Genomic DNA, 15885 nt, shown 5'->3' on the forward strand with positions numbered 1-15885 from the left:
CTGCTAGGCCTTCAGATACTGCCATCTGACCTGCCTTTAGCACCCTAAGTTGCTCTGAACTTTCATAGGTAAAGCCTCCTATATGTATAATAAATACCTCCCACAAATAAAGTGAGTGCTCCTGGAGAGTATGAACTGTCTTGTTTTCTGCCTGTGCCCTTACCTAGCACCATGTTATACTTGTGTTAATACAGAAGCACTTAACAAATGCTTTTCCAGTACTATACCAACTGTCCTCATCAAGAAAGAAGGCCTTAAATAAACTGTACAATTCACTTTTTTTTTAAATGAATCTCGGTTCAGTTTATAGATAAGCAGATTCTGTTAGCCTATGATCCTGTGTACAGTTCATTAAGTAGAGAAGGTATGGAAAACCTAGGAGACAAAGAGGAGCAGTGTGGCATTGTGCGTCCTAGATACTTAATTTGAATCCTAGTTTTGCTATTCAGTAATTGAATGACCTTGACCAAGTTACTTGACCTTTCTAGGTCTTGGTTTCCTCATTGCAAGTTCCATAATAATCACTTGGTACCCTAAATAATGAGTGAGTGATTTTTCAATGCATTTGTAACTTAAATTTTCTCATTTTTCCCCAGTCAAACTGGTCGACCCATAGTCCTTAAGAAAATGAAAAACATCTTCTCTTTAAGGTTCCGATTGTAGAATTTTCCCTATGGTATTCAGGTCTTTTCAGGAAAATAACAACCCAACGGCTGAACATGTTAGTTGGAGGCCAGGCAGGGGTTTGATGACTAGTGCTTCTGCTTTTAGTCACTGTTGGGAATAGCATTCTGAAACATCTCAAGATGAAATTAGACAGTTACTTAGGAAAGTATAGTGTGTCCCGATTTCATGACAAAGCATGATGATATAGGGAAAAAATGATAGGAAATTACATGCACAGTGGTGTGTGGCCTTACATATATTTGATGCATGTTATATCATTCTTATTGTGTCAGTCTTAAATCATATAACTCCATTCAAGGGCTAAGTTAAAAAGCAAATTTCAATTTATTTAGAATTATATGGTGGCTCTTAAATAAGATTATTGAATTTTTAAAACAGATCCAGCTTCAACTGAGACGGACACATGCAGGCTTGGGGACAGGGAAACCATCTTCAATTGAAGATGTGCAACTCTTCCAAAGTAAAAACAAAAAGAATTGGGATAAAGCAAGAGAGAGGTTTGCTGGAAACTTCCCAGAAGCTAAACTACAAAAAGATGCATCAGGAGTCATGCCTCGGGTAAAAGGCACTGCAGAGTGAAGTTCCATTCTGGAACAAAGAAATGCAGAGCTCTTAAATGTTTAGATTTTGGGTTTTTGTGGGATTTTTATTTTTTAAGTAAGTGTGTATGTGTGAGGGAATGGACTAACAGTTTACCCTCTCAGGATTCAGAGACATGTAATAAAATTTGGTAAGCTATGGACTATTTAGTTATGTTGGTCAAATTTGCATCTTTTTTTTTAAAATACTTAATGTTAAACTAATCAGTGAGTTAAGTTGCCATATGTTTTTTTTGAGTGAACTTAAGTTCACTGAGCACAGATGTGAATAATTGAAAGCAAACATAAATTAGTGAATTCTCCTTTTCTTTAAAAGGCCACCTAACTAGGAAAATTACCTTGTCTTTTACATTGCAGTTCCTTCTTTACAACATCTCATTTTCTTTGTAATTTAAAAGGGAAGCAAAAACCATACAAATATGAATGGCTTTTTAAAATGTACACTTGTTTTCATGTGTAGTCATAGTTATGAAACACAAAATAAAGAAGGGGCATCTCTGACTTCACACAAAACCATTGTGGCTACACACTTCTCTCACTTGTCCTGTAAGAAATTAGATAGGATATTGAGAAAATATGGCTAGTTGTGTGTGAATATTATTATCCATGAGATAACCTAAATAACATTATTGAAAAGATAATGAACAGGTTGTAGTAAATTAGCATTTTCCTGTTTTCTTCTATGAAGAATGTGTCGATTTGTACAGCATATTAACCATTTACATTTGGTATGTTTGGAAACTGTAAGGTGTCCAGATGTAAACAATTGAATACAGTATTGAAATATTTAATGTCCTGGCATTTGTCTTTTTGATAAATCCATTGCTGGCAATGGAGTTTGTGCCAGGTAAATCTGATTTCCAATGAAAAATGGACTACAAAATAAAGGCCTCAAAATCAAAATATTTATTGAATATGTTCTTACACTCAATAAAAACTATTGTAACATTAAATGGTGTGATTCATTGAACCATATGTTTAAATAAATTTTGCCACTTGTGGCAGTAGAACTGGAAGAAAATCATTACTTGTATGAAAATAAGGATTTTTGGCAGCAAATGCCTCTGAAATATTTGTAGAACTGCAGTCCTGCTTTGTGAGTGTAGGTGTCACTGCTCTGCAGGTTATCTCTGTTTCTTTGCTTTCCATTCTATTTTCATATCGCTTCTGTTCTGTGAAACTAATGGAGGAGCTGACTGCTTTCTACTAATTAATGCAGCCAGATGCTCCTACATCTACTAGAAGGAGAAGTCTTCATAATTTAAATAGGAAATGAGAAGATGTTCTGGCAGGAGGAGCCTTTAGAAGAATATGTATAGAGAGGAGGCCATTTTACAAGGTGAAGCCAAGATGGATACCTTTTAGGCTTTCTAGGCTTGTGGTAGTTGGAGATGGGGAGGAAAAAGAAAAAAGGTAAAATCTTAAAGATAAAAGAGAAAGTGACCAAACTGACTTCCCTTGATAAGTCCCTTCTAGACTTATTAAATTAACCAGCTTCTGAACCACTGGGCCCAGTGGTTTTGGAAATAGATTTGGGCTAAATTTGTAGTCTCCTTTTGTTTCCAACAAATTCAGATGGATCCTGGTGTTAAGATCTACCCTACCACTGCTAGTCCAGGCTACAGTAAAGGAACCCAGACAGGATCCACTTCTGATCAGTGGTGTTCTTTAGGTATAGCATTCTGCCTGCCTTCAGGTACTATAAACTTAAAATGGCTCTAGTCATCTCAACGATATGGATCAAATGCATGTGGTACAGAACAGATCCCAAAAGGGTTCTCACCTTGGAGTCTATTCATATGACTTCCTTTCATATTTCTGTTTTTATATATAACCTCAAGTCTTTGCCATGCACTACCATTAGACTAGAAATTTTGAAACCATTGTAAAATTGCAGTTTCCCTCCTTCCTACTTACATTTTTGTTTGTATAAAATTCAGAGTTGAGGAGAAACTTGAAATGTACCTCAGTTTTGCTACCCTTTAACACATTGAAAATGATTGTCTACTTAAGCATATAAAATGTTTGCTCATACAGTTTTCATAACTATATAGTTTAAAATATAACTTACTTGAATTAAGTTTAGTAATTGAAATCACTTCTAAATGTTTTACATTTTTATATTGTTCTTATAAAGTGGTGCTGCAGATTACTGAACTTTGCAGAATCTAGCATCTTAATTTCCAGGCCAGTTTGAGAAACAGGTAGTAAATATCTCAGACAAAAGAAAGTCTCAATATTCTGAACTTCACATCCTCTACAATGTCAAGCAAGTGTAGTAAACATTCAGTTGCCCAAAAAGGAGGGCACAGAAGCAGGGGAAGGGAATTTTGCCATGTGAACCTTTGTCTAATCAATCTCATTTTCAATTTCTTCTTTCTGATGCATCATTTTTATTATCATGGACATGATAAAATGAAGTTTTTCTGAATTACAACAATGTTCTTCACCCTTTTGTGTATAAGTTTATTTCCTGATTTGACATACTTCTAAATAGTTGTTCCTTGACATTCTCTGGGATTGGCACACAGCACCCTCTTGAATGTAAAAAAACATGAATAATTCTAGGCCTCACCCCAAACCTGTATTTCTGATAATTCTGATCATGTTTACTTAACACATAAAACAAGTAAAACAATACACTACATCCACTAAAAAGTTGCAGTTTCTAAGCAAGAGAGATTAGTTCTCACACACTATGCAGACTCTTTGCAGTTGTCAGTGTGCTTCACAGATTTATCACGTGACTGAATTTGGATGGTAGAGACACAAAGAGGAGACATTAGTTTTGTAGCACCCTGAAACTTTAACAAAATTTAAATTTATAATAAGTTTTGTGTATACATTTATGATAGTAAATGACAAAATGGATTAATATACACTATGCATTTGTAACTTACTAAAAAACTTTTTAGTTGTCTTTACACATGTGCATCATCTGTGATTTTCCACTGTGTGCCACAAATCTCCAAAAATTCCCATTTGTCGATGGCCAGCCCACAAATAACCAAAACCTACAGATGTCAAGCGATGATTGTACTGCTTTTATAAGCTGTAGAATTTGGAGATATTTAAAACATTCAAAGGCTGTATTTTCCAAATGTGGGAAGAATATGTTTGACAGCATCCCAAAAGCACATTCTGATGAATACTTGAGGTGTTCTGTATTTTGCAACGTTTGAAAGTACCTCTTAGCCCCATGTTTGATAAGTCTAAAAACATAAATTTCCATGGAAAGAGACCCTATCTGACAAGAACTCCTGGGAAAACTGGAAAAGCAGTCTGGCAGAAATTAGGTATAGGCCAGCTTCTTATATTCCACATGTGACCTGAGTATTAAAAGATAAAAAAAGTAAGAGAAACAGATCAATTACCTTTTCACAGCTCTATTTAGGGGGTGTTTGAATTCTTAACTAAAACAACAGTGAGGCAATTACAAGAGATAAAATATATGGTTTTTGTGAAATTGAAAAAACTTGCATGAGAAAGCTGATCCACACTCACAGTCAACATCCCCAAGAGAAAAGTCAGCTCTGCAGAAGGGGAAGCAAGGGAGGAGCCCAAGAGGAGGTCAGCAATATTGTTTACTGAACCAATCCTTGCAAGGGTTGTGAACCTAAGCCCAAAAAGACAGCAGGGAAGGATAAATCTGAGGACCAAAAGTTCACACACAAGGGGAAAAAAGACACAAAAAGAAAACAGGCAGAATTGACTTGACAAAGAAGAGAATAAAGATGACTTTTCCCAAGAAACGAGAGAAACTAAAAATGAAGAGGCCCAGTTCAGCAGGAGAAAAAGAATGCAAACCTGAGTAACATCTACCAAGTCTTTAACAGTTGTCATTGTTACTACTTTCTTGTACAATTCAGAGGAATATTTACAAAAACACCTGTTTTTGTAAATTCCAGCTTTTTAGTAGCTCTAAAAACACATTTTAAAGAAGGAAGTAGTTCCACCTTACATTAATTTTTTAAAACATATTTAGTTAAGTGTAAGCCAATATAAAGTGACTTCATTTAGAAATTTAAAGAGCTGAAATCATGTGTTAATTCCATTGGTTGTAGTTTTTGTTTATTTTTTCAATATAGGAAGAAATTGACAGAGTGTTGATTAGAAAGTTGTTGACTGTCCTGCATAGGCTTAACATTCCATAAGCAGTTTTCATATATTAAATGAAGCATAGCAAGCAATTTGGAGTTGTGACCCTGAATTTTAAAGATCTTACTTTAATTAACTGTACCCTTGTCTTTCAGTACAATTGTTTCCTAAATAAAACTGTTTTCTGGTATGTTGAATCTCCCTTTCATAAGTGTGTACTACCTGTGACATTGTCTTTGATAGTAGTAGTAGTTTTTTCCCCAGTAACTTTGTTAATGAGCTATAGAAGATTGGAAAAGGTGTAGTTTTATTAAATACAGAATTAGTGGAACTTTGTTTTGTAAAGACTTGATACCTTGTCCATATTCAGGATACTGGTATTTGATAACCTCTTTTTAGGGAGAGTTGTCCCTAAACTTAAAGTAAGGAAGTCACTGGAATAACAGTTTAGAAAAGGATTACAAGTACATAATTCTTAGACTTTTCTAGCATTTTTAAAATGTGCAATATTGTTTATAGTGTCTGTGTGCAGATGACCAAACAAGAACTAATAAAATCTGATTATAAAGGAAAAAAATACATATATATATATATATATACATACATGTAAAAGGTTCGATATTCAAGATATACAGACAACTAATATATAAGACTATAGTGCATTTTGGTGGGCCCCCTATAGAGCTTATCCGTCAGCATCGATGTCTAGGTCAACAGTACAAATAAAGAACCTAGAGTTGAACAGGAGGAGGAGCACGGGTTGGATTGCCTTTGGAAAATTGCAAATCTCTTTTCTTGATCCCAAGCTTCTCATGAAAGCATGCCCATCTTTGTAATATTAACACTTTGTCAGTGTTGCTGTATGGGAGCACAACATGGAATATAAATTCCTCCAAAGAATTAAAAATGCCATGCCAAGTGTCACAGATTGAAAGGACTTCTAGGTCATGTGACCAGCAAGCTAGAGGACTACACATTTTTTCTGATACAGCTCAAACCTCTCCAAAACAAAAAAATTATGTGCTAAAGACAAAACAACTTCAGCTATCTCCATGGTCTAGGACAGAGGTGTCAAACTTGCAGCCCAGGGTATTATCCAAAAGTCCCAAGAGGATGGCCCGAGTCAGATTAAAATGTAATTGGGAAATGTTAAAGCAAAAATACAGCATAATGTTAATTTATGGTTTTTAGAGTCAATACCTAGCCCTTTTTATTTGAGTTTGTTACCACTGGTCTAGGACCCAAAAGAAAGTAAAGAATTTCACTCACTCCCCCACCCCTGTTTTCAGTTTTTCTCTAGGTTGTACTTTTGAGTCCTATAGAAAGAGGAACCCAAGGAGCTGCTTACAGGACTCAATTTTAGCCATGGGCCCTTGGTAGGAAAGGGTTTGGACTTCAACTATAACCCTGAACAAATGCAGTGTTGACAGAATGGTAGAACTGTTGAGGAGGCTTCAATTTATTTGAATATTCTCAAATAACTGCTTAGTGATAAGTGAATCACTACATGCTCAATGAATTTTAGCTTCAGGCAATATAATATTGATATATGCAGAATAATGAACCTCAAATATGATTAAACTGGAAATTTGAGTTGATATGCATAAGTCAAGAAGCCCCTGTAGAGAGAGGTAGGAGAGAATTTAAATTGTAGGTACTGTGTCTATGGAATAAGGGCTATTGACTGCAAAAATTCCTGCAGGCCTTAAGTGTTTTTAAAAAAAAAAAGCTATCCGTTTTCATCTACATTAAAATTTCATTGGCAGGGAAGCAGAAGATGGTTTGGGGAAGTAGTTGGAGTATTATCAAATGTATTTTAACACGTGACAAAGTTTTACTTAGTATCCTATTATATAAAAAGACTTCCGAGGCCAGGAAGGTTGCCAAGTCATTCACCTGATCATTACTTATCTTGATCAAAGTCACAGGAGACTATATAGTGAAATAATAAAGCTTTCATTAGCATTTTATGTTATGGTTTAAAGACTTCTAATAATATGAAATCAGCTTTCAGAGAATATCATAATCAAGGCTTTCATAAAAAGAAATATTTAATAGTATTTAAATATGCAATTACCCCCAATACTGTCTGCATACATTCACACTATTAACTCAGTAAAAATGGGCTTTTAATCTCTCAAATGACCATGGTACCTTTACTTAAACTTTACATACAGCACTATCAGAGTGAGTTTATGAATGACAAAAAAAAAAAACAGTCTTATTGTCTTTTAGTCACGTTTTTAAAAGGGAAAAAAACACCTCAAATGGAATTACTTCTTCCACCTCATTCACCAGACTTGCCTTCAAATGTCATTTGGCTCTTTCCAAAAAATTAAATGCTACCTTTGAGACTATGCAAAAGACTGAGTCATGCTGGCTGTGAAGGCTCTTCCTGAAGAGAAGACTTTGAGCTTCCACGTTTGGCACTCCCTGGTACCCACAGGTACAAGACTAGTGCCCTTTCTCCTGAGAAGGAACTTTTTCATCCCATATGCCCCCCATAGACCTGGCTGGCTTTACTGTCTCATTGTGCGCTCTGTTTCCTTGTGTTGGACCACAGATATTCTTCTGAACCTTCCTATGTTTGCATTGACTGACAAAGATCTCATGGTTAGGCAAATGAGATTTACCAGTCAGACTTTCCCTTAGGACACATAGTGGGCAGTAGCAGAAATAAAGGGAACTAGAGGGACTGAGGCCTCCCTTCAATTACATTGATTCCCAGGGGAGACAGCATGTGATAAGGTGGTCACTAACAGACCCTGGGTCTGCCTTCCACGAAGGAAGGCAGGTCAGAAACAAATGTCTGCAGGAGGTAGAGACTCGACGCTTCCTAGTGGCATGTCTGAAGAAGCAAGTCAATGTAAAGCAATGAATCAAGCTTTTATTAAGTCATTACTATGTGACAGACACTGGCTATATACTGGAAATAGAATAGTTGTTGGGGACCCTGGGTTCAAATTGTGGGAATGCCAAGACAAGGGAAACCACAGAAGGTGGTAACAAAAAAAATTGATTGAAAAAAATTAAAGTGAGTATATGTGTGTGGGGAGGGGCAGGGGGAGTAGGGACAGAATTCAAGTTTCCAGCAGCAGAGGATAAAATATACCTGTGGTGTTAGAGAATCTTCTGTAAGCACAGCTAACAAGTGGAATAAAAACCTCAAGGAATCCAGTTAGGGTCATTCCTTTATATACAATTATCTTTAACAGGTCTCAGTTTTTAACACCCTTTTGATGATTAAAGTTAGGTAAGAAATAAGGCAGAGAAAAAAAAATTCCAGGACAGGAAGACCCTCAGAGTTTCTGGCCCTAACAGAAACAATTGCTATTTACATTCACTCGAGCCATCTGGGCCAAAGCAATGACCTAGTAGGGCTTGGGCTGGTACCTATTGTTGGCCAATCAATGACAGCCAGAGTGATTTGGATTTAAGGCACGGTCCTTAAGAAAGAAATCTAGCTTGTAAACCCCAAGAGATCTTTTGAGGTTTCAGGTATCAAAATTTACATTCTTTTTGGCAGTCAACCTGGGACCTGGGAAAAGACCTTAGCTTAAAAGGCCAAGGTCTCCCACTGCATCTGGGACCATCTCCAATCTTACTGATCTATGTCTTGCCACTGGATGGACCCAGATGGCTCCAGAGGAGAAAGTGAAGCTGCTGACTTTGCACAGTCCTCCCTCACTTAAATCCAATTCACTTGCATGTCATGGCATCATCTCCCTGATGTCACAGTCTTCAAGAATGAAGGACAAACAACAGCAAGTCACTGTGTCTCTGGACAGTTAGAGAGAAGGGAGCTCATCTGATCACTCAGGTAAATCCCAGTCACCACTCGACTTGAACAGGTGTCGGTAATTCCTGTTGTGTTCAAGGGGGGAGGTCAGACAGCAGCTTCTAGTACAGCTAGAAACAAGGAGCAAGACTCTTTACTCAGTCTGGCTTTCTGTACAGTCAATTTGCTTTTTTAATTTTTTCATTCAGTTTGTTTCACAGTAAACATCATGCGATATATTTTTTTCAAAATTTATTTTGTTTCTGAAATGAACAAATCAAATATTTCCACATACATAGAATGATGGGTTTGGTGGGGAAGGATTGTCCATGAAATTATAGATTTCTATCATGTACAGCTATCTGGCTTTTTGTTTTAAAGTGTAATCTCAACCTGTAGCTTTCAAAGATGTTCTTTTTGTCTATGCTTTCTGGCATTAATTTTATTCTCTTCTTTGCATTTTAACAAAAAGTTGCTTTAATAGCTGCCTTTCTCTTTTTTTTCTAAAATAGCATTTCCATATATATTGTGGAACAAGAGGACGGCACATTAATCTCCTCATCTATATGTAGACCTTCAAATAAAGTCTTTTGCAAATTTCCTGCATTCTTCATAAACAAAACCAAAAATAAAACATCTTTGCTCTCAATGAGCTTATCTTCTGTAGAAGGAAACAACATGTACACATATAAGTATATACAAAATGTATGTATTTGCCTTGACAGGACACATGGGCTGGAGTAATGGGCCCAGTTCATATGCTGTACCTTCACACCCAGGCATGCAATATGGATGACTTTCAGTCCTAGGGAGCCTATCCTCTAAAAGATGACTCATTAAGACTACTACCCCAGTGCCCTGGGAGATGGTTTTCCTTAGAGTAAATCAGACTTAAGTTTCTCCATCCCCCCACCAAAGGAGAAAGGTACTTGATGTATAATATGAAATAGGGATGAGTTGGTTTACTCATATATACAAATGAGTCATGTTAAACATGAAAGACTTAAGCACATATCTACAAAACCAAACTTAAAACAGGATTCAGTAACAACTTTTAATGACTATTGCTACTTGTTGGAAAAGCTATAATGTAAACCTCATCAGAAAAGCAGTCTGTAGATGCACTAATAAGGCATTTTACATTTCACCTCAGCTCTGCCCTGTATACACAACTTCTAATATTTCTGCAGGTAAAACAGCCAGACTCAGGTAAACCCTCTGTTTCATGGCTGTCCTCTCTGATGAAGAAGCTTCTCTTTCCACCAGTCAACTGATCTAATCCAATTGCACCCAAGGTCTCTGGACCACTGTTTCACAAGGTTGCCTCCAAACCTGGACATAGCCACCTTGGGATACTTATTTGTCTAAGATCTGAAGCACCCAAACACAGCCTCAGGCTAGCCTAGCCTGATGTGCTTTTTAGTCAGCACATATTGACCATTGATAGTCTCAATGCAATCTATAGGTAGAAAGAAAAAGATGAAGAGATGAAGGGGCGGGCTGCTCCCTTTTCTGCATCCACAGAGTCATCAGCTCTTCTGGATACAGTCAAAAAAGGGGTTTCCTTGATATTTCAAAGGACAAGTCCTCAGCAATGAGTCACATATAGCTAGAAGGAAGCCCCTCCCCATCCCCCACAAAGCTTCCACATGGTCATCTAGAACCCAGGTATGATGAAACCCTCCCCCAAAACAAAATAACACAATTTCCAGGGGGAATGACAGTCACTGTGGGAAGGGAAATAAGAGATTGCTTCATTTAGACAATGGCTCTTAAACTGAGCTCAGAAAAAAAAAACAACTCAAGACTGTAATACAGAGATGAAGACAGAATACATTCCAAGCTTGAGGGACAGCTTGGGTGAAAGCAAGAAAACAGAAGCAAGGTGCATGTGTATGGTTAATGTATCATTAATGGAATGGGAAGATCTTCTTGCCCATTAATAGGCCTGTGTGACCTGTTTTGAGCCTGAGTTACATGGAACCCATGATGGGAGGAGGGTACTGAATGGATGGAACAGGAACTGAGAGAGGGAGGTAGAGCTGAGAGAAGGCAGAGCAGCTAGCTTGGGTGAGAGAGGGCCATTTTGTCTAATGGAGCTTGTTTGTGGGGAGGCCTGATGGAGGGAGGGCTTGGGGATGGCAGTGCTGCCTGCACTGGTAATGTGCATCAAATTCTTTACTACCATGGTGGATCTGGCTTTCTAGTATATGAATAAATATCTTGGTTTTGTCTTCAAAGAAGAGAGTATGTTCTATCTTGCGATTCAATTCTGGAAATATGCCTGCATATTCATAGCAGTTGCTGTGGGCGGCATTGGCAATATACCATGTGAGGAAAGAGCCAGGAGGCTGGGCTCTGCAGTACAAGAAGGGCAGTAATGTGTACGAAGACTGGAGAGGTAGTTTGGAAAGGCTTTAAATAAATGCCAACATTCCCTCATCAGTGGGAAAGGTCAGTCTCTAGAACAGTAAAGTGGACAGGCAGAAAATGTTTATAATTGGTTAAATTTTCTTGGATTTATTTGTAATCGCTTTTAAAATTTATTATTGATTTATTTAAAATTCATTATTGACATATGGACGCTATTTTAGAAAAACTGTCAGGTTTATATCTAACTAAAATCTCCACTAAACTACGCATGTGCCTGATTTTATTCCTGTTATGTCTTCAGGACCTGAAAAGTCTGTGATTTCATCAGTGTGGGTGGGCCCTCCTTCTACCCCCATAGTATTTGGTTCTTGTGTGTTACTATAACCAAACAAGTCACAAGCTTGTCTGGAGATGAACCTCCCAGCATTTAGCTGGGATGGTCCTTAGCCTTAGTCAAAAGGTCATACGATTTAAAGATGGGAGGGAGCTTCAGAGATCATCTAAGCCAGGGGTTCTAGATCTTTGGTGTGGTCCATAAACTTTTTTTCCCTGAATTTTGATAACTATTTCAATATACTTGGTTTGCTTTGTAATCCCACACATTTAAAAACAGTTTCATGAGAAGGGATCTATAGTTTTCACCAGACTGCCAAAAGGGTCTGTGATACCAAAAAGGTTTAAGAACCCCTTACTCTTACAGAGTAAGAAACTAGGTCCACAGAGGGATGGGACTTAGTTAAAATCATAGCTAGTAAGCCCATTGTCACGGAGGCAGCTAGGTGGTCTCTATGTCTTTTCATATAAAAGCAAGGGGTTCTTTTATGAATAGTACACAATCTAGTTTCACTGAAACACAGGCTACACATAGCAGAGTAGTCTTCACTCATTCATTCAATATTTACTTAGCACCTCCTATGTATTGGGCATCATGCTAGGTCTTAGCAATACCAAAAAACCAATCCTTCCCTTCAAGTTTACTTGTTGGAGGTAGCAGGAAATAAAGCTGGAAAATTCTGGGATCAGATTTCAGAGGGTCACCAAGACCAGGCAGACCAATTTTGAACTTTATCAAGGAGGTATTAGAGGACCCCTAAAATATTTGGGCAGTGAAATGCCATGACCCATACATTTGACCCATTTCTCTGACAGCACTGTATAGGATGGCTTAGAATAGAGGAGAAAGACTGGAGGTTGAGAGACCTTTTAGGAGGCAATAGTCTAGGCAAAAAGGGGAAAAAATGATGAGACCTATGGTAGCAGCAGTCATAATAGAAAAGTAGGGACATATATGGGAGACATTACATAAGGGATGGATGCTGGTTTTTAAGGGATCCTAGAATACATAAGTAGACATCAAAAAACCAACAGAATACTCTTTCAAGAAGTTTGGCAGTAAAAGGAATGAAGAAAGGAGTAGATACTACCTGGGACAATTATCAGAGTTGAGAATTTTCTTTGGTATGAAGATAAATTGAATGCATTTGTACATGGAAGGGTAGGAGAGAGTAGAAAAGATCAAAATGTCAGTAAGGAGAAATATTTGTTGGACGTATTCTTAGAAAAAGAGGGAGGCAATGGGACCAAAACCACAATAAATAAATGAATAAGAGGAACTCATTTCTTCCTGGTAGAATATAAGTTCTCTGAAGGCAGGGTGATTATCTTTGTAATCCCAGTGTTTAACCTGTAGTTGGCCATTTAATGTTGTTCAGTAACGTCAGACTCTTTGTGACCTCATGGACCATATTACAGCAATACCGGCCACTGGGTTTTCTTGGCAGATATTGGAATGGTTTGCCATTTCCCATTCCAGTGGATTAAGGAAAACAGGGTCAAGTGACTTGCCCTGGTCACACAGCTATTAAGTGCCTGAGTCCAGATTTGAAATCAGGTCTTCCAGACTCCAGGCCCAGGCCTCTAAGACACTTAGCTGCTGGCTATTTAATAAATGCTTGCAAACTGAGTGATTTCTTTGAGAAAGGAAGGAAAGAGAGAATAAAGAGACAATGATCTCTGATATGAAAGGGCTCTGGGGAACTCACACCTGATGGTCCTAATTTCAACAGAGCAGGAAGTGGTCATTTGATGAGGATGAGGTGTATATATATATATATATATATGAATAAGTCTAGGAGCCTGAGTTTCTGGAAAGAGTGAAATGGATGAACTTGGGGATTTGATAAAAGCCAACACCCCCCTCTAAACAAAACCTACCTCAATAAAAGGATTGCAAGCCATCAGTGAGTGCTCAGGTAAGGTTGGAGAGTAAGAATCTATGCTGGTCTCATTTTTGTGGTTTTCTCAAGCAGCTCTTGGCAGCCCAGGAACAGGATAAAGAAAACAGCAGGCTGGGAATTGTGTGAAAGGCCACAGGGTGAGGCATTCTAGGGTGCTAGCGGAAGCATGGGCTGCTAGGTGGTGCCACAGTGGACAGAGAGCCAGTCCTACTCAGCAAGACTCATCTTCCTAAGTTCAAATCTAGCTTTAGACACTTACTAGCTGTGACCCTGGGCAAGTCACTTAACCCTGTTTACCTCAGTTTCTTTATCTGTAAAATGAGCTGGAGGAAGAAAATGGCAAACCACTCCTGTATCTTTGCCAAAAACAAACAAAAAGCTGAACAACAACTGCAAAAGCTTTCCTGAAAAAGATGACTGTGGGTAGGCAAACATAATGAGAAAGGGGTGCCAAAGAACCGGGAGGATGAGTCTACAGACTGAGGAGACCCCGGGGAAATGCGTCTCCTGAATGCTTTATCCTAATACAGAAGCAAAGCAAGTACAACTTTTACCTGCACCCTTGCTTTCCAGGACTGATCTGATCATCTGGGGACAGGCACAGAGAGTGAGAAGACTATCTGTAATTGGGCACAGTAGTGGGCTGCAGGTGGTTGAAGCTGCCTTGTACATGACTCTGGTGTTCTGGGCTCAGGGCTCAGAAAGGGCCGGCAGCCCTCGTTTCAGTTCTAATGTTCACTGACTCATCTCAGATGGGATATGGCCTCTTTGGAGGAGTTTCACTGTATTACAAAACCATACCCTGCAACAGATGGGGCATTTATTATATACCAGGTAGTGTGCTAAGCACTGGGGATATATACAAACAAGGAAGTATAGTATCCTTGCCCTCAATGAGCTTACATTCTAATGGAGGAAGATAAGACCTAAACGTGGAAGGGGGGGTGGGGTAGAGCAGGGAAGGCAGTAACCCAGGTCTGGGACCTGCCACATCAAGGCAAAAATCTCACTTATCAGAGCCAGGGGATCTGGGTGGTGGAAATGACTATAAGGAACTATAGATTAACATTCTGTGTGTCCCCAGTAAGCATAAATTCATGGTGACCAATACCAGGAAAGGTCTTTGCTTTTGAAACTTAAAAGATGTCCTACTCCTGCCACCACCTAAGTAACAGGGAGAAAGCATGGGGGTTCTGCTTTGCCTCAGGATGACCTAAAGTCAACAGTCTAGAAAAGGACTTTGGTTATTAAGTAGCCCTCACCATGATCCTCTTGTTCCTCTTTGATCAGGGTGGACAGAGGGGCAGTGGCCAGGGCTAATGCATTTTCCCTCTGGCATACTTCCAGGAGCCGGGCTTGTAGAGCCTCCTTCTCTGCCTGAAGCTCCTGCCTCTTTTCTGATAAATCTTTCTCCTCCTCTTCAATGGCCCTTTTCCTTAATTCTAGGACTCTCTCTCTCCTCTCCACTGCCCTCTCCCTCTTCTCCAGTTCCCTCTCCCGCTGGCTGGCCCGTAAAGCCAGCGCTCCCATCTGCTCCATCAGGCGCCCCCAGTCCCCCTCTACACCTGGCGGAGAGGGTAGAAGAGGAGGCGGCGGCGCTCCTGGGCGAGGACCAGCCTGTCGGTGCCCGCTCTTTTCCAGTTCTTGTTTATGCATGCTTTTCAAATGCTTCCACAGCGCAGTGGTTCCCACGTTGAAGCCTGGGCCCCGGCTAACATGCTTTCCACACAGCCTACAGGTGGCATATTGACTGGCAGGAAGGCCACAGTGGGCCAAGGGCAGGTGAAAATACTCCCAGGCTTCCGAGTATCGGGCTCCTCGGCCATGGGCTGCAGGGGCCACACATGGGAGAGTGTCAACATAAGAGCCACCTTCTTCCATTTTTTTTCATCTGACTCGTCACTCCTCAATCATTGCCCTTTACATCAAGGGGAGGGAAAAAAAGATAATTAAAATGTGATGTTGCCCCAAACCTTAAAATGACAGTAGCCACAAACATTCTGCCCTCAAGGAAACAATTTTTTTCCTTTCATATGGGAGACTTCTCAAAGTTATGCATTTGAGACAACAGAGCTTCTATTTTGGTATTTATATGTCAAAGATTTTTTGCAAT

General features: G+C 39.0%; 2 protein-coding genes across 12 annotated transcripts in view; one reads left to right on the forward strand and one right to left on the reverse strand.

Moving 5' to 3' along the window:
• AGGF1 (angiogenic factor with G-patch and FHA domains 1) overlaps nt 1-3726 on the forward strand; it is a 62697-nt gene extending 58971 nt beyond the window's left edge. Inside the window, exon 14 of the mRNA XM_069096261.1 lies at nt 1066-3726. Within this exon, the coding sequence (XP_068952362.1) occupies nt 1066-1266 (201 nt within the window). The 3' untranslated portion in view covers nt 1267-3726. The remainder of the gene's footprint in view (nt 1-1065) is intronic.
• A 647-nt stretch (nt 3727-4373) lies between these two features.
• ZBED3 (zinc finger BED-type containing 3) overlaps nt 4374-15885 on the reverse strand; it is a 38202-nt gene continuing 26690 nt past the window's right edge. For all 11 annotated transcript variants that reach the window (XM_069096263.1, XM_069096270.1, XM_069096274.1 and 8 more), the window contains 2 exons: nt 15035-15690; nt 4374-4615 (listed from right to left, as the gene is read on the reverse strand). In XM_069096263.1, the coding sequence (XP_068952364.1) occupies nt 4530-4615; nt 15035-15653 (705 nt within the window). In that variant the 5' untranslated portion in view covers nt 15654-15690 and the 3' untranslated portion in view covers nt 4374-4529. The remainder of the gene's footprint in view (nt 4616-15034; nt 15691-15885) is intronic.

This window comes from Petaurus breviceps, unplaced genomic scaffold (assembly GCF_028583685.1).
Source record: "Petaurus breviceps papuanus isolate PSGF00001 unplaced genomic scaffold, PetGlider_PUasm1.0 229, whole genome shotgun sequence".
Classification (NCBI taxonomy): domain Eukaryota; kingdom Metazoa; phylum Chordata; class Mammalia; order Diprotodontia; family Petauridae; genus Petaurus; species Petaurus breviceps.